The sequence below is a fragment of the Lathamus discolor genome, chromosome 24 (genome assembly GCF_037157495.1).
Source record: "Lathamus discolor isolate bLatDis1 chromosome 24, bLatDis1.hap1, whole genome shotgun sequence".
NCBI classification, from domain to species: domain Eukaryota; kingdom Metazoa; phylum Chordata; class Aves; order Psittaciformes; family Psittacidae; genus Lathamus; species Lathamus discolor.
In genome coordinates this window covers 2,628,317-2,652,083 of record NC_088907.1, presented here as the reverse complement: position 1 = coordinate 2,652,083, position 23,767 = coordinate 2,628,317, and the positions used below count along the sequence as shown (strand labels likewise).

The window sequence follows — 23,767 nt, the reverse complement described above, 5'->3', positions numbered from 1 at the left end:
GCCCGAGCCACCTTCCTCCTCCTGGCTTTTCGCAGCTCCCGGCAGGAGCAGAGCGATTCCAGCTCTCCCCAGCAGTGGGTAAAGGTCTGGAAAAGGCCGAGCCGGGTGCCTGTGACCGCGGGGCCGCAGCGCAGGCTCAGAGCCGGCTCAGACCCGGAGCTTGGCTGCAGGCACAGGATCTCTCTGAAGGACGGGATGCCCTTGAGAGGCTGGTGGGGAGGGTTTCCAGCAGCCAGGCGTGGGTAAGCGCCGTCCCACTCCTTCCTCCCGGCCTCCTCTCAATCCCCAGAGGACAATCACCCACCTAGGAGCAGGTTTCTGCAGGGGCAACAGGCCCCCATCATTATGCAGTGGGGAGATGCTCGCCTCCCTCTGCCCTCACCACTCCCAGCTCCAGCCCTGTGATGGTCCCATCCGGCCCTGGGCTGCTCTGCCCCTCCATCCCTGAGCAAATTAAAGTGGGACTTTAGCAAAGCCCCTGCTAAAGCCTCTAAGCAGGTGCCTGCTCCTGTTAACGAAGAGCAAATCAGTGACATAAGACGGACACTGGGATAATCGCAGGGAGTCTGGCTCCAGCAGGGCACCGGTAGGTGAAGCTGGTCCTCAACCCGCAGCCAAGGATAGGGCTTGAGCGATGCTCCTGCTTCCCAGCAGCTCCCAGAGGTGCCAGGATGAATCCCAGTGTCACCCTGGGGCCATACAAGGCAAAATGAGCCTTTCCCAGCTGCTTGTCCCCTGGCAGCAGTGCCAGCCCGCGGTGGTGATCCAGTGCTGGCTCTTTGGGAGAGCTCTTCCCATCACAGAGGGGAGATTTAGTTTAGATATTAGGAATTAGATATTAGGAAGTTGTTCCCTGCGAGGGTGCTGAGGCGCTGGCACAGGATGCTCGGAGAAGCCGTGGCTGCTCCATCCCTAGAGGGATGCTCCGGTGCATCCCTGCAAGCTGCCAGCATGGGCAGGGTGCAAGCACAGCGGTGCAGATCAGCAATGAAGTGGGACTTTGAGGCGCTGCTCCCCCCCCTTTTCCAGCTGCTGCGATGCAGGATCAGGCCCCCTGTTGCTCAGAGCTTGCGAAGTGAGGACTTTCCCCCCTGCTCCCCTTCACCGCTGCTCTCTGCTCAGTCCGCAGTGCCGGCTCCCAACTTCGCCATGCCCGTGACGGTGCCGGTGAGCAACCAGAACACGCTGCAGTTCAGCAACCCCGGCAGCTCGCTGGTGACGCAGTCCCTGGTGACCTCCTCACTGACAGACCCGCGGCTCCTCTCGCCACAGCAGCCGGCGCTGCAGAGGAACACCGTGTCCCCGGGGCTGCCGCAGAGGCCGGCCAGTGCAGGTGAGCGATGCCGTGCCCCTTCGCACCGCTTCCTCCTCATCCTCGCTGTGGTGGAGGAGCCTTGCTGGGTGTGCAGCAGCCAGCGTGGAGCATCCCGGGATGCAGGAGACCCCCTCGTGGGTCCAGGCTGAGGGTCTCAGTGTGAGCATCACCTCTCACTGCGAGGTGACCCCCCCCCCCCCGGCTCCTCTGCCTACCCCAGGTCTTGTTGAGAGCTGGATCCCTGCAGGGATCTGTTTTGAGGTTGGGAAGCACAAGGGGATGAGTCACCCGGCGCCGTTCCCAGGCTTGGGGGTGGCTGCCGGCATCCCATCGCCGGTGGCACTCCGGTGACATGGGACTGCTGCCTAAAAAGGGCTTTTTTTAAGTCGGGCTGTGCTGGTTGCAGTTGGTCGCATGTGGATCCGGTGACAGATCGCAGGGAGCAGGCATTTCCAGCGGGGACCGGCCATGGGTGGCGGAGGGCAGGATGGGGAGAGGAGCAGCTCATCACCCAATGCACCCTGCAGCAGCAGCAGTGATGGGGAGGGGGGGACACACACACACAGGACGTGTGACCACAGCCCTGCAGTGTGATCGGGAATAAGAATAGCGTGCAGAAAGCCCCTGCCTGCTATTTCGGTTGTCGCAGATGGTTTGGAGAAATCACAACAGGCTGCAAATGGCAGAGGCAGCGACTGTGAGCGCCCGGACATCTGGGTGCTGGGCGCTGAGAGCTCAAAGGGGGCTCGCAAAAGGGGCTTGGAGAGGTGGGAGAAGCTTTGGGAGGTGCCTCCAGCAGCGGGTTGAGTGGGATCAGAGCGAGCAGAAAGAGATGCCGGGGATGGGATGCAATAGGAGCAGTGGTTGGAGCTGGCTTCTTCGCTTGCTGCTCTCTCCACACGGTCTCATGATGGCTTGAAGCGCTCAGGTACCACGATGAGCCCTCAGACCTGATGGAGAGGGGTCTTCCTGCTCTACAAAGAGCAGCCTGAGCAGCAGAGCCTTCCTTGGCTATGGAAAGCTCTGGGTCCCTGCCCTCTCACCGGCCCCTCTGCTGAAAAGAAAGAGGCTTCGTCGCAGTGCAGAATGTGCTGGAGGCTCCTCGTGTTTCCATCCCGCCGCTCATCTGAAGGGGGGATCATTTCGTGGTTGCGAGCACAGAGGTGTTCCAAGCCCAACCATCTGCATCTCATTCATTCCCTGCCTGGGACACGGCCGAATCCTGTTTATAGGAGCCAGGGCCTTGCATGTTAGAACTCTTTTTTTTCCCCTTCGTTCTTTTCTTTACGGCGATGGGCTCGAGCGGAGCCGCGTTCCCAAAGCCAACGCGCGGCGCAGCCTTGGGTCAGCGCCCAGGGCCAACTCAGGGACCCAAAGGGGTCCGCAGCGCTGGGAATGGGGCTGGCATCACTCACCCAAAGCGGGGGACCCCGCTTTGTGGTGACCACACAAAACACGGTGCCTTTTGGAGCCTTCCCCTATTGCAAGCTGGACAAGGCTTTAGGGACCCGCAGCATCCCCAGTCCTGCTCCCATGCGGGGAGCAAGCGCATTTCCCTGCATGGAAGCGGCTCAGCCCTCCTGCACTCCTGCTTTCAGGGCTTTGTGAGCTCAAACCAAGAGCACAGGACTGGAGGAAAGGTTTGTGGCTCAGGTTTCCCCATCTGGGCTGAGAAGGGTTGGGCAATGGTTGATGGAGGGGTTTGGGATCCGAGGCTCTTCATTCCCCTGCCCAGGGCTCCGGGATGACTGCGGTTGCAGCTCCGGTGCTGGAAAATCACTGCCTGCAGCATGGCCAAGGCACCCTTGGGCTGTCAATAGGTGGCTTTGAGAAACAGCTCACCAGCAAGGCTGAAAAGAAGGAAAATCTCCTTGCAGGAGAAGCAAAACGTTCAGTTTCTTGGGATAAGAAAGGCTCTGGAATGGTTCTTCCCGACCCAGCAGGGAGCGGCGGCGCTTTCCAAGCGCTGGGACCACGGGAGGCCGAATTGCAGCCACGTCCTGGCAGCACGGGGCTGGTTTCCATTCGGTGTGAACATTACAGGGGAGGTTGTGTTTCACGTCTTGCTGCTGGGGCTCCCTTCTCCAGCAGCACCAGCCCCGTGTCCCCCCAAAGCGGGGCTTGGAATAGAATAGGCGCAGTGTTTTCCAAGCTGCCCTCCTTTGGAGCAGGCTCCTGTGCTGCCTGGCTCCTTCCCAAAGGAAATGGATACGCCTGGGTAATGTTTCCCAACCTGATCACCAGGAATGCTGCTCATTTTGCCCAGGACTTTCTCCCTGAGAAGGCAACGCTGCTCGTTTTCCCCTGCGTTCCTCCCTCCTGTTCTTCCTCCCTCCCAAAAGGAGGGATGCTCACCCTGTTCCCGAGCGGATGGTGATCCCATGTTTCCTATTGCTTTGCAGGGGCGATGCTCGGGGGAGAGCTGAACAACACGAACGGAGCCTGCCCGAGCCCTGTGGGTAAGTGGAGAGCCATCATCACCTTTGGGCAAGTGCCCTTGGCTCACTTTGCTGCTCCTTGCCTCAGTTTCCCCATGCGTAACGTAGGGTTTGGCTTTGCCATTCGGCACCATTGGTCAGTGGAGAAGCGCTAAGGGAAGATTCTGGTGCGTGGACCTCCTTCATGTACCAAAACCATCAGCACCTTCACTGGGGCTGCTGGGTTCAGTAGGGACCCCATGAGCAGGGTGCATGGCCTGGGGCCAGCATCTCCCCTGGCTCTTTGGGAGAGCTGCAAACCAAGGGGCTGATGGAGGTGGCCACCGAGGACCATGGTTTGGGCAGCTCTGGGTTTAGCTCCCCGTTCCTCCCCTTGACCTGGGGTGAGTCACTTAACACCTGATTCCTCCTCGCGCTTGGGCCCTATAAAGGTATTTTACTGCAAGGAAAAAAGCTCATTAAGATCCTTTCCACTGCGAGAGCCTCGGTGCTAACAAGGCTCAGGCTTCGTGGCTTAGCTCCCCAGCTATAAAGTGCTCCAATAATACCTCCTGCCCCGTGCTCTGCCTGCGCTCTGCCTGCTGCGGGGCGAGCTCTTTGGGTACCTCCCGAACGCCAGCCCCAGCGCCTGGATCCTGCTGGGAAGCAGCTGCCGCTCCCGGCACCGCTGCTGTGGGCCGCTGGCCAGGGCTTAAGCAGAATGGATGCCGGCCATCCCGGTGAGGCGGAGGGGGAAGGCGGCCGTGCACCAGCGGCCTGGCTCAGCACCCCCGCGGGGGCTCTTGGCGCTGGGGCTCGGGCACGGAGGCAGAGGGTGAAGTTCAGCTTTGCCCCCAGTTCAAACCACACCGGAGCCCAGGTCCCACTGGTGGTGCGGATGGGGCTGGTCCAGGCAGGGTTCTGCAGCGCCGTGGCTGCCCATCCCCTTCCCTGGCAGCGCAGCCTGACCTTTACCCTGTGCATGGCAGCAGCCGTGTGAGCACCGGAGGGGGAGTTTCTTGCACCAAACCAAGGCAATCCATGGGGTTAGCATCTCCCAACGTGGGGCTTTGCTGGGGCCGTTGCGCTGCAGCCCCCAACCACCTTCATGGCCCTTTTTCCCCCCCCCCAAGGCCACCCCAACGTCAGCTGCTGGGAGCAGCCGCGGCAGCGAGGAGCTTGGCAGGGCCCGTGAATGTCAGCATTGACGTCACCGGAGCATTCCCTGCGTTCCTGCTGCTGCTCCAGGAAACAGGAGCGAGGAGCAGGGACAGCCCGGCCGTGGCCAGCCCCGGACCCCCGCTGTCCCCACACCTCCCATGTCCCTGGGGCTCCCTGCGCCTGCTGCGGGATGAGCGCGTGGCTCCGGCTCTGGCATCGCTCCTGTGGGTTTTGGGTACCTGGGACATCTCTTCCTTCTCTTTCTCCTCCTCCTCCTTCTCCTCCTCCTCCTCCTTGCAGTGTGATCACCTGCTGCCTCTGAATCATCAGCCACCGGCTGCCTCTGGCCTCATCCTGCCGCCATTGCGACGATGCTGCGCTGCGGGCTGCATCCCTGCATCCCGCGCCCCCGTGGCGTGCCCCGTCCGTCCTAAGTGCGCCTTGGGGAGGGAATCCCACCATCCCACCCTGCCTGCCCCATCGCCGGGATGCTGTGCCCTGGGTTGGGCACAGGGGGCTGCCAGGCTCTGATTCACATCAGGGTGGTGCAAAGGCAGCCCCAGATGCTCTGACACACGCAGGAGCACGGTGTTCCTCAAAGTGGGGGGGTTACTGCGGGACACGCATGTGCATCCGTGTCGGTCCCATCTTGGGAAGGGGAATGTTGAGGGGTTTAACGTGTCTTTTGGCTTTGCCTCCGCTGGTTTCTGCGTGGCCACCGGCACTGCAGGTAGAGGTCACCGGGGACTTTTTATGCACCTTTGTTGTTCATAGGCATGAACAATGGCTTTGCAAGCAAAATGCATCTGGTTCATGAGGCATTGGGGTAGCCAGGACCTGATCCACGGCTGCTCACGGTGATTTCGGATTGGGAGAGCACCTCACTGGGGACAAATCCCCTCCCTGGGACACGGAGGCACTGCGAGCATCCCTCCCGCGCAGCATCTCCGATCCCTGGCAGCATCCATGGGACCAGCCCCGGGTTTGTGGCCTGCTTGAGCCCCGGAGCGCTGTGACCCTCTTGGGACGGCTCCGGGAGAGCCTGTGGCTGGTGCTCGGTCCCTGCTGAGCAGGCACCAGGGCTGCGGCGGCGCTGCCACCAGCCGCCTGCTGAAATGCAGATGCAGCGCAATGGTAGATGTGATTAATAATGCAATCAGCGACCTATTTTTCCCGGTCTAACGTGCCATGAATATGAGGGCTGAATCCTGGTGATTGCTAAACGCTTTGCTATCTTTGGGGCCTATTCATAAAGCAAGCCCAGCCCTCATCAGAACAGTAATCTGATCCAATTTATTCCTTTCCTGATGTTCATCAAATCTTTTCCTTTTTACATTTTTGTCTTCCTTTCCTTTCTTTTTCTTTCCCCCCCCCCCCACCCCTTTCCCCATCCCTCTTTGCACATAAAATCCTTAAGTGGGGCAGCAGGAGGAGGAGGAAACCTCAGATCTTCAAAGGGACAGTGGGAGCAATGAACTGAGTCCTCGCTCTGCCACAGCCCCTTTTTTTTTGCTGCTCTGGTACCATAAAGAGACCTTAAAAGTGAACGGAACAGTAATTATCCCCCTTTGCTAGGGCCCCGGTACCCTGCCAGAGCAGCATAAAGAGCCCTTGCTGCAAATCAGGCCTCTCTTCTTTATCGGTTGGTATTGCAGTAACAACGGTGGGTTCCTGCAGGTCGAGGAGCTGCCCCTTGCAGGCAGCTTGGTTTGCTCGTGCTGGGGAGGATGCTCCCGCTGCAGGCATCCGAGTGCTGTGGAGGCTGCGGGTACCAGCCCAGGGGCTGTGGTTGAGCCTGCCTGGTGTGCAGGAGGGGTTTGGGGAGCCTGGGGCACACGGGGCTGCTGCAGCTCCTAGCCCCAGTGCGGGGCTGCTGCAGCTCCTAGCCCCAGTGCGGGGCTGCTGCAGCTCCTAGCCCCAGTGCGGGGCTGCTGCAGCTCCTAGCCCCAGTGTGGGGCTGCTGCAGCTCCTAGCCCCAGTGCGGGGCTGCTGCAGCTCCTAGCCCCGGTGCAGCGCTGCTGCAGCTCCTAGCCCCAGTGCGGGGCTGCTGCAGCTCCTAGCCCCAGTGCGGGGCTGCTGCAGCTCCTAGCCCCAGTGCGGGGCTGCTGCAGCTCGTAGCCCCAGTGCAGCGCTGCTGCAGCTCCTAGCCCCAGTGCGGGGCTGCTGCAGCTCCTAGCCCCAGTGCGGGGCTGCTGCAGCTCCTAGCCCCAGTGCGGGGCTGCTGCAGCTCCTAGCCCCAGTGCGGGGCTGCTGCAGCTCCTAGCCCCAGTGCAGCGCTGCTGCAGCTCCTAGCCCCAGTGGGGGCTGCTGCAGCTCATAGCCCCAGTGCAGCGCTGTTGCAGCTCATAGCCCCAGTGCAGCGCTGCTGCAGCTCCTAGCCCCAGTGCAGCGCTGCTGCAGCTCCTAGCCCCAGTGCGGGGCTGCTGCAGCTCCTAGCCCCAGTGCAGCGCTGCTGCAGCTCATAGCCCCAGTGCAGCGCTGCTGCAGCTCCTAGCCCCAGTGCAGCGCTGCTCACCGTGCATCCATTTCCCAGCGCCCTGCATTCACCTCCATCCTCTCTGGCACCCGTTATCCCGCAGGAAACGGCTACGTGAGCGCCAGAGCCTCCCCGGGGCTCCTTCCCGTGTCCAACGGCAGCAGCTTGGGCAAGATCATCCCGGCCAAGTCGCCGCCGCCGCCGTCACACAGCACCCAGCTCGCCAGCAACAGCCGCAAGCCGGATTTGCGCGTGATCACCTCGCAGAGCGGCAAGGGCTTGATGCACCATTTGGTGAGTGCCCGAGCCAGAGCACGGCCGCCGCGGTGCGAGCGTGTCCCCTGCCAGCAGGCACCTTGCGGGTGCTGGAGGGGATGCAGCGCGGGCACCTATTCCCTGCCATAGCAGTGGGAGCGGGATGGGGCTTGGGTTCCTATTGATGGAATCAGGGAAGCAACCAGGGTGGAAAAGACCTTTTAAGCCCATCCGGTCCAACCCATTCCCCAGCACTGCCAAGGCCACCGCTTAACCCATGGCACTGAGGGCCTTGTGAAGGGACCACTTGCAGGGATGTTGTGGCCTCAGCAGTGCCCAGTACAGGGGCACAATCACTGCCCTGTCCCTGCGGCCACACTGATGCTGGTCCAGGCCAGGATGCTGGTGGCCTCCTGGCTGCTTGGGCACACGCTGCTCCCATTCAGCTCCATCAATCAGCACCCCCGGCTCCATGAGCAGTTTCCAGCTGCTCTTCCCCAAGCCTGGGTTGTTGTGGCCCAAAGGCAGGCACCCGGCTCTTTGCCTTGTTGAACCTCAAAGCTCATTTGCCCCATGCTGGATGCCGACAGCCCTGTGCTGGCCACCAGTATGTGCCCTGTGGTAGGCGAGGGCGCGGTGCTGGTGAGCGTGGTGGTGCTGGTTTGGTGTTAATGGTACCTCTTGGTTTTCTCCCTGTTCTCCGGCGCGCAGACCGAGGACCACTTGGCTCTGGTGAGTTCCCTGTTGAGATGAGCATCGTGGCTGGGATGGGGCGGGGGGGGACGGGACGGGACATGGGCTGCTTGTCCCTTTGGTCCCCACACCCTGCCCCGGCGTGGGGCCATCACAGGGGGTGGACGCTGTTCCCTTTGCCCTCCGTTGGGATGCGGGCACCGGTGCAAATGTCGCATCCAGCCCTGCCGCTGGAGGCAATCCCGAGGAAAACCGGGCTCCCTATGGAAAAGGAGGAGCTGACACAAGCTGCAACGCGCCTGGTTCTCCACCAAGGCCCGACAAGCTGCGCTGGTTCCCCCAGGGCAGAGCCTGGAGCCCTTTGGGGACTGGGATCTGCCCCATGGGCTTCACTGAGCCACCGCAACTTCCAGCATGGGAATACCTGGCCCATTGCCACCACATGAGAGATAGGGAGGAAATCAGGCTCTTCCCATAGGAAGGATATTATTTAAAGCCAGTGTAAAGCCACTGGCTGGCTCCTGCCCTCCCCAAACCTCCTTTGTGCCCAGGGGCAGCGTTCCATGTTATTTTTAATGGCTTTGGGGGCTTTTTCTGCCCTCCCTTGCCAGCAAAGTGAATGCCACCTTGTTTGTGGCAATGATTCACTCTGTTCTGTTGCTATTCTGGTGCAAGGCAGATGGGCGCCAGGTCAGCGCAGCGAGGAAAGGGCGAGCGCTGCTCTAGGATGCAGCTAAAGCAGCCAGGGAAAAGCTCTCCAGAATCCCAGGAGTAAGCCAATAGCTCTCGCAGCCTGCGAGGAGCCGCTTGGCCAAGGGGGAAGCTTTGGCAGCCTGGAATTGTGCTGTTTTCCATGCCTCAAAACCCTTCCCAAGGCGCTTCGTGCCTCAGTTTCCCCATGCGCGGAGCTGGAAAGAGTCAGCTCCCACCTCGCCATCTGCTCCCATGTCACCGTTCCTGCTGCCAGAGGGCATTGCCTGTCTCCGAGCTGGAGGAGCAGCTTGCTCCGGGCAAGAAATGAGCCCGGTTGGCACGAGCAGCGCGCGTCGTTGGGCTGAGCTCCCCGGCTTGGCTTCTGCCTGGAGCGAAGCACAAGGAGGTGGCAGCATGGGGGGGGGATATGAAACCCGGCCTGGGGTATGGGGACAGGGACCTCGGCACAGCTGGGTTGGGAAGAGGAGAACCCAGCATCGTCCTTGTGGATTCATCCCTCGTGGTGCAGATCCCCCCCTCCCCTCCTTACTCCGTTCACCTTCTCCCTGGATTTGCTCCTTCCATATTGCTCAACCTACACACCAGATCTCTCCGCATGGCAGCTCCCACCTCTTCACACACACAGGGATGAGTCAGCTGCCCCTCGCGCTGCCCTTAACCCTTTGCCCTGCCTGCTTTAGGGGTGCTGGTTTAGGCTCCGAGCACGGTCTGCTCTATTCGGGGGTTCGGATGTGGTCCCCCCTATGTCCCTGGTCCAAAGGGTGGAGCAGGATCCCGTCACCAAGCCCATGGTGATGCACAGGCTCATGGCGGGGGGGGGGGGAAACTCCTGCATGGGTTTATAACGTGGCCCTTTGCAACCGGGAGCATTTTGCAAGGGGCACAGTGTGTGACGTGGGGCTGGGGGCAGCTTGCACACCCTCAGCATCCTTCCTGCATGGAGCAGGATGCGGATCCGGGTCTGGCATCCCCACACTCATGGTGTGGTCCCCTCATCCCAACCCTTGGTTGTGGTCGGGCTCATCCCCATGCCAGTGCTCTCCTGGAAGAACCGGCTACCGGGGGGGGCAAAGGGGCTGTGGGGTCGCATCCTGCTGGGGCTGGCTCAGGCTCTGGCGCAGGCAGGAGCGGGATGGGGCTGAATTGTGCCCACCCTGAAGCTATTTCCCTGCAGCCTCCTTAACCCGAAGGCTGCGGCCGTGGCCCAGGGTGGTTGCCAGCGGGATAGGGGCCAGGAAAACCTGCTCCTACAGCCCCAGGGCTTGAGCAATTAGAGCGCTGGTAATCGCCTTCAGTGGGTGCTGGGGAGGCAGCGGGTGGGTGCAGCGAATCCAGCACCCCCGGGGGGGTTTTAGCCTCCAGCCTTAGCCCAGGAGGGTCCTGCGTGGCCAATGAACCCATACCCAGCCCCACCAGGCCCTTGGGATGGAGGCAGCCTTGTGCCAGGCACTGATTTAAGCTGGGCGCTGCCCCAGGCTTCACAAGGTGACGGGTGCCGGGGTGCTTCAGCTTAGAGGCAAGCCTCTTGAGGCCGATTTAAATCAGCTCAGCAGAGACAGCCCAGATTATCTGCCTTGTAAACAGGGCTGGATCTGCCCTGCGGATCTGCCCACGTCACTGCCTGGAAAGCCACGGGGGGGAAGCTGCCGTGCCCAGGTCCAAGGGCAGGATTTTTCCATAGCGGACCTGCTAATGCCTGAGTCACCCAAACCTCACGAGGGCACCGAGCGGGCAGGGTGCTGAGCACTGGGCTTGCTTAAGGGTACCAGAGTGCCACAGGATGGGCTGGGTTGAGGGGATCTTAAAGCTCCTCCGGTCCCAACCCCCAGGGACCCTTTGCACTGGAGCAGGATGCTCCAAGCCCCATCCACCCTGGCCTTGAGCACTGCCAGGGATGGGGCAGCCCCAGCTTCTCCGGGCACCCTGTGCCAGCGCCTCAGCACCCTCACAGGGAAGAGCTTCTTTATCTCCAACCTGAACTTGCCCTGGTCCAGTTTGAACCCTTTTTTACCGCAGAGCGGATGCAAACCAAAGCATCCCCTCCATGCATGCAGGGACATTGCTGGTCCCTGCGTGCGAAGCCCAGCCCAGGGTACAAAGGTGACCTAAGCCCGATGCCAAGTGACCTGCAAACGAACATCACAAGGGCCCTCGATGCCTGGAGCTGGTGCGGTTTGCACCTTGCTGCAGTGAGGAATGGCCGGAGCTCAGCCCTGCTCAGTCCCACAGCCTCGGATGCTTGCCTGGGTTGGGGGGGGGGGCGGGGGCAGCTGCAGACTGAGGTTCTGGGGGGGGGGGATAACAGTGCAATGCACCAAGCTCCTGACTCCTCCTGCCTTTGCTCCCCCAGCAGAACACGCAGCGGTTGGGTGTCTCCCAAGCAGCTCACTCTTTGACCACACCGGTTGTTTCCGTGGCCACTCCGAGTTTGCTGACGCAGGGGCTGCCTTTCTCTGCCATGCCCACAGCCTACAACACAGGTAAGAGCCCCGCAGCCCTTTCTGAATGGGCAAGGGGTTGGGTGGGGGATATGTGCTGCTGCAAGCAGGCACCCGGCTCTCCATCCTCAGCTCCATCATCGCTCCTGGGACTCGCTGCCACAAGACGTGGTTGAGGTCAAGGCTTTCACAGCATTGAAATCAAGGGGGGAATCAGCATCTAACCCCTAAGAGCTCCCTGTCCCATCCAGAAGGGCTGGGAGGGCCCGATTCTGTCACGCTGCAGCCCATTGCGCTGTGCTGGCAGCCTGAAGGTGCTTTGAAGTGGATGCTAATTACAGCTCCACCCGTCTCCATGCCCTTGAAGAGCTGGGGGGGGGGGGTGATGTTGTAATAGGGGCTTAATGGAAATGAGCATCAGGGCCCCTAAAAGCTTGGGAAGAATGCAACCCAGCCTGCTTGTGGGCCACGAGGATGGAGGGTGGGGTGGGGGGGGATCATCTGCAACCCATCAGCCAGGACCTTAAGGACTCGCTGCATTTCCTGCATAGCTCCCTGGGGCTCAGAGCAGCCAAGATGTCAAAAGCTGCTTGTCTGGAAGAGCCCGGAATAGGCACGTTGGGAACTCCCTCTCCTAATTAGTAGGTGTAACCCACAGGCTGCCTGTCTGTGCGTGACGAGGAGGCTCCTCTCCCTCCGTGGAAGGCAGCCCCAGCCCTGTGGTCCACCAGCCCAAGGCCCCAGAATAGGTTTTAATTGCGCCCTGCGTTGCTCCCGCTCAGGGTGGGGCGAGGAGCAGAATTCCAGCTTTCCGGGGTTGGTTTCCTCCTGCAGATGACCACAGGCATGGAAGGGATCCCACGCGGGCGCCTTCCGTGCCTGTGGCTGGGATGTTATCAGGGGTTAGCATCGCCTGGATGAAAACCCTGCCGGAGGGTGCAGGTGCCCTGAGCGAGCTCCAAGCCTGGGGCATTGGGGCTTGTTCTTTCCAGGGTTAGCCTGTTGATGGGGTGGGAGCTGTATCCATTGCAGGCCGGTGAGGTTGTGTTGAGCATCTCACTGGCCGGGCTTGCCCTTTCCTATGGTTGAGTCAAACCCATCTCTTCTCAGCTTTGAGATAGGAAACTCATGTAAAACGTGACCAAAGAGGGACGGGATCATGTTCCCTGTGAGGGTGCTGAGGCGCTGGGTGCCCAAGGGAGCTATGGCTGCTCCATCCCTAACAGTGTTCGAGGTTGGATGGGGCTTGGAGCAAGCTGCTCCAGTGGAAGGGGTCCCTGCCCGCGGCAGGGGTTGGAGCTGGATGGGCTTTAAGGTCCCTTCCAACCCGACCCAGTCTATGGGATGGCTCCAGCTCCTGCCATTGGCTGTGGTGGCGGCTGTCATACCCAGTGGGTGTCAGGAGCTCCTAAACCAGAAGAGCTGGTGCTGGGGGTGAAAGGCGAAGAGCCAGGCCCTGGGCCTCTCTCAGGGTGTGCTCGGCTCAGCCCGCGGCGTTGGCAGCGGTTCAGCACCTTTGCAGCCACCTCTTTGTGCTCCGCTGCTGCTGGCGAGGGGGGGGCCCCGCTGGGGTGGGGACACCCAAAACGCCAGCGAAGAAAGAGGGAGGAGGCGCTGGGGGAGCACAGCGGGGAATGGTTGGGGTTGAAGGGGCCTTAAAGCTCCTCCAGTTCCAACCCGTGCCACGGGCAGGGACCCCTTCCACTGGAGCAGGGTGCTCCATGTTTGGGAAGAGCATCACCCCCATCCTTCATCCCCCAGCAGTGCAAAGGGGGGGGGGAATGGACCAAAGGGTGGTGGAGCCGGCGGTGGGGGGAGAGCGCCCTCTGCTGCCCGCGGGGGCGTGGGGCAGGGGGGGCTGTTGGGCTGAACCCTATCCCTGAGCCTGACCCATGTCCTGATCGTGGAAGAAGGCTGGATCTAAGGATGAAATCCTTCCCTGTGAGGGTGCTGAGGCGCTGGCACAGGGTGCCCGGAGAAGCTGTGGCTGCCCCATCCCTGGCAGTGCTCAAGGCCAGGTTGGACGCAGGGGCTTGGAGCATCCTGCTCCAGTGGGATGGGTCCCTGCCCGTGGCAGGGGTTGGAGCTGGGTGATCTTAAGGTCCCTTCCAACCCAACCCAGTCTGGGATTCTAAGAGGCATGTCCAGTGCCCAGCCTCCCTGTGTGACTCCCCGCAGGAGCTGGCACTCCCTAAGTCGTGGCTGGTTTGTGTCCCTGGTCTCCATCTCCTCGCAGTGCTCAGGGCTCTGCTGGAGAAGCTTTGACATTGAAGTGACCGAAGGGCTCCTTCCTTTCCAGATTATCAGCTGCCGAGTGCTGAGTTGTCTTCGCTGCCAGCATTCAGCTCACCCGGTGGGCTGTCCCTTGGCAACATCTCTGCCTGGCAGCAGCAGCAGCAGCAGCAGCAGCAACAGCAGCAGCAACAGCAGCAGCAGCAGCAACAGCAGCAGCAGCAGCAACAACAGCAGCAGCAACAGCAGCCGCAGCAGCAACAGCCGCAGCAGCAGCCGCAGCAGCATCTGGTTCCTGTATCACTAGGGAATTTAATGTAAGTGAAAGGCTGACAAGAAACCTGGAGAGGGGCTTTGGACAAAGGGATGCAGGGACAGGACAAGGGGGAATGGCTTGAACCTGCCCGAGGGGAGATGGAGATGGGATGTTAGGCAGAAGCTGTTCCCTGTGAGGGTGCTGAGGCGCTGGCACAGGGTGCCCGGAGAAGCTGTGGCTGCCCCATCCCTGGCAGTGCTCAAGGCCAGGTTGGACACAGGGGCTTGGAGGGATGAAAGATGGGGGTGATGCTCTTCCCAAACATGGAGCACCCTGCTCCAGTGGAAGGGGTCCCTGCCTGTGGCAGGGGTTGGAGCTGGAGGAGCTTTGAGGTCCCTTCAACCCATCCTGTGGTTCAGTGATTCTGATAATGGGTACCAGTGGTCACTCAATTGATGCTGCCCGTTAAGAGTTGTGCAGGGTCTAATCCTGGCGCAGCAGTGACTGTTCCATGGTGAGCGCATGGATTGTGATTCCTGGGGTTGTCAGAATTCCTAGTTCTGGCTGCGAGTCCAGATTTATCATGGAATCAGATTCAGAATCTAAGCCGGATTGGCGATTCTGGATTCATTCGGATGCGGGTTATGTGTTCTGTGCTCAGGCACCTAAAAGGCCACCGCAGAGATAATAATGAGCAACTTCCCCTTATCTCCTCCTCCGTTTCTCCCCCTTTCCTCCTTTCCCACTCCCCTCCTCCTCCTTTCCCAACCTCATCCCCCTGCCTTCCGGCCGCCCAGACAAGGGAGTCACTTATCCCACACCACCACTTTGACTGTCAACACCAACCCCAACATCAGCATCAAGTCGGAGCCCGTCTCACCCAACCGGGAAAGGAACACTGCCACCCCGCTCAGCACCTTCCCCCACCAGCCCCGGCACGAGCCCACCGGCCGCTCGCCCGTCGACAGCCTCAGCAGCAACACCAGCTCCTACGAAGGCAGCAGCGAACGCGATGATCCCGCCCGCTCCGATTTCGGCTCATCCCTGGGCCTCCTGCGACCCAGCAGCGAGCCCGAGGGCGAGAGCCCCTCCGTAAAGCGCATGCGGTTGGATACCTGGGTCACATAACGGGCTCCTCGCCATCCCTTGGGAGCGCTGCCGGCGCCGCAGGGAAAGGGCAGGAGGGGTGGGGGGGAATGGGGCGAAACAGGTTACGGGGATGGGATGGGATGGGGTGGGAGGGAAATGATCATAAACTGCCTGAAAAATAGCTTTAGGATTCTGTAGGCATTCATCCTAGCGCAGCAGGCGACGCACGCAGTACCCACGGCGCTCCTGGGCTTGGGAATAGCCAGGGGGTGCTTTGGGAAGGGAGGGATGGCAATCAAATGGCTGAGTCCTGGCCAAAAGCAGCTGGGGATGCTCATCCCCATAGCGGCGGTGGGTGCCCATTGAATGCAAGCCCCCGGGGATGTTGGTCCCCCTCGGGAGGTGGGACTGGATCCCTGGGGAAGAGCGCCTGCAGCAGGGATGGACTCGGAGGGAGATGGGGCACAGAGGCTTCCCAAAGCACAGTGCTGGGGCTCTCCCAATGTGCAGGGAAGGGCGGCTCGGACGTGATCCAGCTCTCGGGAAGGTTGAAGGGTTTTGGCAGGCGCTGATTTTCCTAAATCAAAAGGAATAAGAAGGAATAAGAGGCGGATTTTGAAGACTTAAACCCGTTTGCATGAGGTCGATGCAGGCAGCACCCAAGGGAACTCCACTATTCCTGGCCACAACCGTGTTCAAACTCCGGTTATCCCTTCCCAAAGCCTGGCCGCTGCCTGGGTGCAGTGCGTTCGGAGAGGAAGGATTCCTTAGACACTTCCATCCCATTGGACAGGGCTTGGAGCAGCCTTGCTCTACTGGAAGGTATCGCTGCCCATGGCAGGGGTTGGAGCTGGATGAGCTTTAAGGTCCTTTCCAGTCCTTCCCGTTCCAGGATTCTGTTGCTTTTACAGGAAATTGCAGGTTTTACCAAGCAAGATTGGTAAATGCATTGTAAAAATGCATTCCCATTCCACATGGGACAAAGCTTTAAATTGGAAAAATAGGAATACGGGATTCTCATTGAAAGATGCAACCGATGTTGTTATCCTTTGGGGTTTGGCCTGAAGGCTTCTAGGCTTCAAAAGACAAGGGTGAACTGGGTGGAAAGGAAAGTCTCAATGGAGTGATTTAGTGGAAGGAAAAAGGAGGAAAACTCAAGGAATTTCCTCATGTTGCCCAGGGCCAGGCATCAGCTCTCTCTGACCCCAAAATGCAGCCACCAGCTTAGGGATTGAGGGTTTGGAAACGGGCTTTCTCCCTGCAGGCGCTCTTCTCCAGGATGCTGGTCCCCATCCCTATCCCATCCTGCCTCCTTGTCACCGCACCGGCACAAAACCTGCCCAGATGCCACCTTTGCCAAACAGCTCCTTTGGATGGGCTCTGGGAGCCAGGAGCGGTGCTGGGCTTCCCCTAAGGCAGTGCAAGGAGAGAGGAGCGAAAAGTCATGGTAGGATTTGGCCCCCTCCCCGAGCATCCATTGGCCAGCTCTGTGCATTGCTTCATGGTGCATCCCAGGATGATGGCGAGACAGAAGCAGATTTATGGAGATTTATCCGCTTTTCCCAACCAAGCGTTTTTTCCCAAAGTTTCTACTTGGAAAAATAACGCCCAAAACGTTGCTTATTATGAATTGGGATGACTTTAAAGGAAATCCTCCCAAAATTGGGTGAAAATCAAGAGCCAAAGAGGGAGAACGGGGCACATCCCTTCAGAGCCAACACCTACCCTGACTTTTCCTTCTCTCCCTGGTGATGGAGTTGGTTCGGGGTGAGACTCAGCACTGGGAGCAGGGAAGCCTGTGCTCAGCCCATGACCGGTGCCAGCTCACGCCAAACCTTGCCCAGGTACCAAAGCTTGGGGTGAGCATCCTGCCCCGAAATCCCTGCCCTGGGGAGCCTCCAAGCCATGGACCAGCTCAAATTTCCCTATGGAAACCTTGGAAATAGCCAATTGCTGCCGCAGAGTTTGTCCAATCGATGATTTTCTTCCTTTCGAATGGTAAATGTTTAATTCCCTCTCCCATTCCCATGTTCCGTTGAGCCTCGGGACGGCTCCGGGCAGGTTCTATGTGGTTGAACCCCCCATCCCTCCCTCCCCAAGCTGTATCCCGGGGAGATGCTCAGCTCTCACCTCCAAAATGCCAGCTCGGCATCGGCGGCAGAAGCAGATCTCCCTCCCTCCACCTCCGGTTTTCCATCCGGGAAGCAGGAGAGATGCTGCGGACCGTGATCCTCCTCCTTCGCCTACGCTGACCCCCTCCCCTAACCCCGAGCCGGCGATGCCGGACACGCACCTGAGCTCTTTGCACGGCCTTGCTTTGGAAATTAGGTGGGATTATCGACGTCTCATTGGTCTCATTTTATAGGTTTGATTTTTGTTTCCTTCACAAAGAGAAAGAGGAAATTAAAACCCAACCCAAAGGGGTTCTGCCCCGCTGGGGAGCAGCTTGCTCCGGAGATCCCAGCGGGAAGGAGGCATGGAAAACCCTCCTGGCACTCGACGCCATCCACGCCGCTGGAGCATCGGTGCAGAGCGACCCCGAAGCGGGGGACACAAAAACCACCACCAAAACACCCCCCCACCCCCCCCCCACACGCACCATTTTTGCTCATGAACTTCATGCCCTGACTCCCGAATTCACTCCTCTGAAGCTGAGAGCCTGGATGGAAAAGACCACAAACCCCAGGACTAAAAGCGCTCCGGCTTCCGTTGAGATGCGGGTTTAGATCCACCCGGAGCGATGCCGGAGCACATCCGCAGCATCCCGGCGGCAGGACTCCATCATCCCCTTGGGGCTGATGCCACGGGCAAGTACAGCTCGTGGGAAGAGCAGGGATACCCAGGGTCGCATCCGGCATCAGCTTCACCATGGTGGTGATGCAGTTTCAGGGCTCGGTTTATTGAAGAGGGGGGGGGGGGGGGGGGGGGGGGGGCTTGATTTTGGGGGGTTATTTTAGGGTTATATTCTTATTTTTGTGTCCGGGTCATTCTTACCCCCCTCCCCCCCCCCCCCCCAAGACTGTAAAACCCAGAAAACTCCTCCTAATTTTCAAAAGACAATGAGAAAAACGACAATCTTAAGACACCAACACCCTCCTTTGTGCTTCTCTAAGCCCGTTTCGGGTCTCCCTTTCTGTTCTCGTGCTCATTGTACTGTTGACGGTTACAATCGTGGGTCATTTTTTTTTTAAGTTGGGATTCTTGGATTTTATTTTTTTTTTTTCTGAGTTTGGGACAAAAAAAAAAAAAATTTCCATTTTTTAAAAAGGGGTGTTGCAAAAAAAAAAAAAAAAAAAAAAAGGAAGAAAAAAAAGAACCCCCCCACAAAAAACCATTGCACGATTTCAATGACAATAGTTAAAATGCTGCAGTTTTTAGAGATGTGGAAGCAAAAATGGAGCTTATTTATTCTCAAAGGCTATCAAAGGTGTAAAATGCATGAAGAAACAAAAAAAAAAAACCAACAAAAAACCTTTACAAAAAAAAAAAAACAAAAACAAAAAAAAAAGCCAAAAAAAAAAAGTGTAACCTGAACAAAGTGTAGCGTTCAAATTTGGGAAGGATGGCGAGAAAACACACAGAAAAAAAAAAAAGACAAAAAAAGACAAAAAAAAAAGGCTAATATATTGTGTTTGGGCTAGTTTGCTTTTGTTTTTAATTGTTCCTTTTTTTTTTGGAGAATGAAATACAATTGTGTATATTTTCATATTAAGAAGTATGCACTGATAATGTTTCCAAAATGATATATTCCTTTCTAAAAGTGTGGTTACTTAACCAAAGTCTTTGTTTCTGATCTTTTACCTTCTTGACATCTCTTGTGGATCCCTCCCCACCGCGCACGCGACCGGGGCTCGACGCCGCGGGCCGTAGGCAGAGGTAAGCTGGGGGGGGGGGGGTTCATAGACACACACCCCCCCCCCCCAACTCCACCAGCATCACCGCTTTGGTACCCCCATGGGGACCACTCATCACCCCATAGGACCCCACTGCTCCCTATGGGGTGATGGGGGGACCCTAGCGCCAGGGTGGGTTTGGTGCTGGTGGATGCTGGTGCTGGGGGGGGGGGATGGCTGTGACTGCCCCATCCCGGGAAGGCTGGTCTTTCCCAAAGTTTGGAAGAGCCAAGGCTGGCTCGTTTGTGGGGTGTTTGTGCTGGTGGGGCTGGGGCTGGTTGGGTCCATGGTGTACCCCTTTGGGGGGGGTGATGCTGGGGAGAGCAGCGTTGGGGGGGGGTCCTGGCCGTGTGCTGGGGGGGGGGGGGGGGGGGGGGGGGGGGGGCACCAGGAGCAGATGGGGGCTCTGTTGCTGGTGTGCACTGGGATAAGCGAGGCTTCACCCTGGCTTGGTGCAGGAGGAGGAGGAGGATGGAAGGAGGTCGCAGGGGCTGGTTCGGCAGTGGTAGCAGCAGGATGAGGCAGATCTCCATAAGGAAACATGGGGATGGAGCAGGACCCTAAGTGATGCCTTGAGCCTCAGATGGGGATGCATTAGGAGGGTGTTGAGGATGGATGGGTGTGGGGATGGTCTCGATGCAGTGATCACACCGGGTCGGGTGCTATGGGATGGGGTGACCCCCGCTGCTAAACGGGGTGGGTTTGGGGGGCGGCGAAGAGCCCGGCTGCGTTGGAGGCTTGGATGAGGGTGGATGGAGATCCTTTGGGAAGGCGTTTGTTGCTGTGTGTATGGGGCTGCTGCCGGGGTTGGGGGTCAGAGGGTTGCTGGAGGTGTTCAATCCGGAGCTGGTCACAAAGGGGCTGTGCATGGTCCCATGGGGGAAAGCGGGGGGAGGAGAAAGAAGGTTTCCTTTTCTTGCCCCCTTCATTTTCCTCTTCCTTCCCCCCCCCCCCCCACCTCAGCAAAGCAGGGAAAAAGCAAATCTACATCCCCCCCCCCCCATTTTCCATGGAAAATTCCACCTCCTGCACTCCCCCCCCCCCAATGCTTTTGCTGGGAATTGGGAAGTCGGCTCTGGGGAAATGCTGGAAGTGGCCGAGGTCAAGCAGGATCCCTTGGCATGGGGAAGGCGTTTGCATCTTCCCAGCCGTACCTTCTCTGTGCCCCCCCCTCCCAGTGCCACATCCCGCATTCCCCTCCGGAATGAGGCCCGATTTGGAGCCGTTTGGGGTGTTCAGAACACCCAAAGTGGCAAAAACTTCATCCCCGTCCGCCTCTCGCAGGGCCATGGGGGAGTCCGTAACCGAGGGCTTCAGCTCTTGTCTCCCTGTCCCAATCCCACTTCATTTCCCTTTGCCTTTCCCTCTTCCCAGCCCACTTCACTTCTCCTCCCCCTTTTCTTCCCCCCCCTGTTTCTTATCTTTTTAACGCAGAAAAGCTCAACCAAGTGTTAGGTTTCGCTACCTCCATCGCCCTTCCCTGCCCCAAGCCAGAAGCCTCTCCCTTCTCTGGCCTCCTCTCCCCTTCCTCCTCTTCTCCCTCTGCTCTTGGGCTGTTTTACCTGGCTCCTGTACCTGTAAATAGCGAGGTTCACTCGGGCACCGATGGTAACAGGGCAGAAAACCGGCTTTTGAGTCGGGGGCTTCTTTTTGTTGTATTGATATGAAATGAGATTCTATTTTTGTCAGAGTATATTGTAATAATACTGACCTCGGCCGTGGCCGGCCTTGTACAGCTATTTCTTGTTCAACACCCCCTTGGCTCTTCCCACATAGCCCCCTCCCCATCCCTCTCTGCTCCCCACTTTTCCATGCCCCAACCCGGTGATGGTTTGAGCCCTGCGGATGCTTTTCCATAGGGGGCTCTTGGATTGCTGGGGTGTCACCTATGGGGCCCTGGGGGTCAGCACCACCCAGCAACAGCTTTTGTGGGAGCCTTGGAAACGGGAAGGTACCCAGGGATGCTGTGGCTCTCCTGCGCCCAGCAGGAATAGGGGACCTCGGAGGAATGGATGTGGTTGTCCCAGCTCCCCTCCATTCCCCAGCCCGCTGGAAACCCCATTGATGTTCAGTTTATTCCTCTGGAGCTCCGTTGTGAGTGAAGTCCTCTTTGGAATATGCTTCCTTTAAGCCAGAAGAGGGTGGTGTGGCTCAGACCTCGCCGCATCTTCCAAGCAGGCAGCGATGGGGTTTTTATAGCATCCTCATCCCGATGCCATGGGGAGAGGCAGAGAAGGGCAAGAGCTGCTCCCCCCTGCATTTAACCACAGCGCAGAGCAGTACAGAGCATCCTTTCCCCAGCATGGGCTGGATGCTGGGGTGTCCCTGAGGGCTCCCAGCAAACGCCTTCAGGACTAAGGGATGAAGCAGCCCCATCACCAAGCTCAGGCCATGACTCCCCTTCTCCCCACGGCTCTTCCCAAGCAGTTTGCAGGGGAATGGGATGCTGAACCAAGTGGGACCATTGCGGCTGTGCTGTTAATCCCATTGGGTCCTGTGATGGCCTCTGGGTCAGGTCCTCAATCTTCTCCCATCCCCAAGCCCCCCATAGCTCGAGTAAAGCAGGTAGGTGTTAGCATACCCTGGGGCACCTGCAACCGTCTTGGTGACATAGAACAGACCCTTTAAAGGATGCACTAAAATAAGGGAATAAAGCAGAAATCGCCCTCTCCTCAGCTCCTCTGTACGGGGTTAATGGGATCCCCTGCACAGCTCGGTCTGCATCAGCCCAGGCAAGCTCTTCTCCTTCTTTCCCCCTAAGGATGCTGCACAGGTAGAGACGAACCAGGACGTGCACTTCCCCTGAGGAGTTTATTTATTGTTTTGAGAATCAATTGAAAAGGAAAAGGACAAAAAGGACAAAAAAAAAAGGATGAACTGTGTATCTATAATATATCTCTCTATATTTTTGAGCCTCTTTTTGTTCTCCTGATGCTCCTCCACTTTACGTGTGTGTGTGTGTACGTGTGCGTGCGTGTGCGAGGCGAGGGGTTCTGCGCCCAGCCGGTGGCAGATTGGGACGCTCATAGGGATGCTCATGGGATGCTCACGGGATGGGCACGCTCGTCCATGCAGTACGGAGCGGGAGACACCCTGGTGTGTGCATGGAGAAGGGGACCGGGGTGTCCCCTTGCTCCATGCTTCGGGGGGGGATGCTGCCAAGCAGCAGCGTTGCAAGGGAGGATTTATGGAGTTTGGAACCGGGATCTTTGCCTAATTCCATCTTTCTCTTGAGTATTTGCTGGCCTGGCTGGACTCCATCACCCCCATCCCTATCCCTTCCCATCCCTGCTCCCGACCTGCACCCTTGACAATCAGTGGCTCCTTCCCAGGGACTGCAGTTGAGGCGTCTGGTTTGGTTTTCCAATATCCCTTTTTTTTTGTGCTGTATGGTGATGCGTTATTGTATATTCCACACTAAGATAAAACAAAGGGAAAAAAAAATAACAAAAAAGGAAAAAAAAAAAGAAAAATATATTAAAAAAAAATGATGATGATGATGATTACCATGAAAAATTCTTATGAGTTTTGTTTGGAAACTCTTTCACTATATTTGTTGTAAAGAGGTTTACTATTAAAAAAGAAAAGAAAATACACGTTTCTGATAATTTCCGCTGCTTCTGGCTCTTTCTTTCCTGGGTTCAAGCTCCTGCTGAGGTGGGGATGGGCCTTGGGCTGTCCCAGCACCCAGGGCAGTGGGATACATCTGGGGCAGCCACCGGCACCCTGCTTTCCTCCTCAGGTATCCTCAAGTCTCCCATCCCTGTCCTTGGGATCCAGGCAGTTTGAGGACCTGGGGACAGGTACCCCACCAGCAGCCCTAAGGCGAGGTGATGGCTCCCTGGGGATGCTGCGGGGAGATGAAGTTCTGATGTCTCCCATCCCTGCTTGCTTGCTTGGCTGCGATGGACACCCCGAGACAGCCCTTGCTGTGGCTCCATGTGGATCAGGCCCACGTTTCCCAATCAAAGCCTTTCCCAGTGGGTGTCGGACCATCCCCTGATCCTCATGAGCCTGGGTTTAGCGCAAGGAAGGCCTCGCTGTGCCTGCAGGTGGGACTTCTGTTGGGCTGCCAGCGAGGATACCGGGTAAGTGGGAGCTCCTGAGGATGGTTTGGGGTCCCCGTTGCCCCCTTGGCTCTCCGTGGGGTGTCTTTGGGACCAGGGGAGCTGGTGTGGGGGACACTGGGGGGAACTGGTACAAGCTGGGGCGGGGGGGGAGACAGAGATGGGGACCCTGCACGGTTGCATTTGGCCACCAGGTGGCGGCAGAGCGCAGGGAGCCGCGGCAGCGCTGGCTGCGCAGCGATGATCCCAATCCCGTTGGGAATTCCTTGAGCTGCCCCTATGCGGACCCCCCCAGTGCTAACAGAGAGCAATAGGCAGCCAGCGTGATCCACAGGGAAGGCAAGGACACATCCCATGGCCTGCAGCGCTGGATTTGGAGCTGCCCCGGTGGTGCCCAGCATTCCCGGCGTTGAGTTTCTCCATCCCATGAAGATGCTCGAAGTCCAAAGCCATTCACCTCCAACAGGCTGCTCCTCGCAGGCCTTTGCCCGAATGCAGGCAGCTGGCTCCAGATTTTGCCACTGTTTTCCGTGATGGAAAACGCCATTCCAAGTAAGGGAAGAGGCTGGATGGTTGTGGTCCCTCTTGTGACCCTTGGTTAAAGCATTATCCAGGTCTCAGTTTCCCTACACATGATGCTCACTCCTGCGGCCAGAAACTACTCTTTGTGTGGTCAAAGATCAGTAAAAGAATAGCAAAAGGTCAGTAAAACGATAGTAAAAGATCAATAAAGGAATCGTAACAGAATCAAGCACGGGTTT

At 58.3% G+C, this 23,767-nt stretch overlaps 1 protein-coding gene across 6 annotated transcripts in view; it reads left to right on the top strand.

Annotated features, from left to right (window-relative positions):
- The window catches only part of MEF2D (myocyte enhancer factor 2D), a 50,179-nt gene extending 35,013 nt beyond the window's left edge, over nucleotides 1-15,166 (top strand). For 3 of the 6 annotated variants that reach the window (XM_065660321.1, XM_065660323.1, XM_065660322.1), the window contains 7 exons: nucleotides 1,123-1,333; nucleotides 3,718-3,774; nucleotides 7,473-7,663; nucleotides 8,336-8,356; nucleotides 11,382-11,511; nucleotides 13,769-14,018; nucleotides 14,755-15,166. In XM_065660321.1, the coding sequence (XP_065516393.1) occupies nucleotides 1,123-1,333; nucleotides 3,718-3,774; nucleotides 7,473-7,663; nucleotides 8,336-8,356; nucleotides 11,382-11,511; nucleotides 13,769-14,018; nucleotides 14,755-15,085 (1,191 nt within the window). In that variant the 3' untranslated portion in view covers nucleotides 15,086-15,166. The remainder of the gene's footprint in view (nucleotides 1-1,122; nucleotides 1,334-3,717; nucleotides 3,775-7,472; nucleotides 7,664-8,335; nucleotides 8,357-11,381; nucleotides 11,512-13,768; nucleotides 14,019-14,754) is intronic. The other 3 variants (XM_065660325.1, XM_065660327.1, XM_065660326.1) reach the window with 3 other exon arrangements.
- Nucleotides 15,167-23,767: the final 8,601 nt, after the last annotated feature.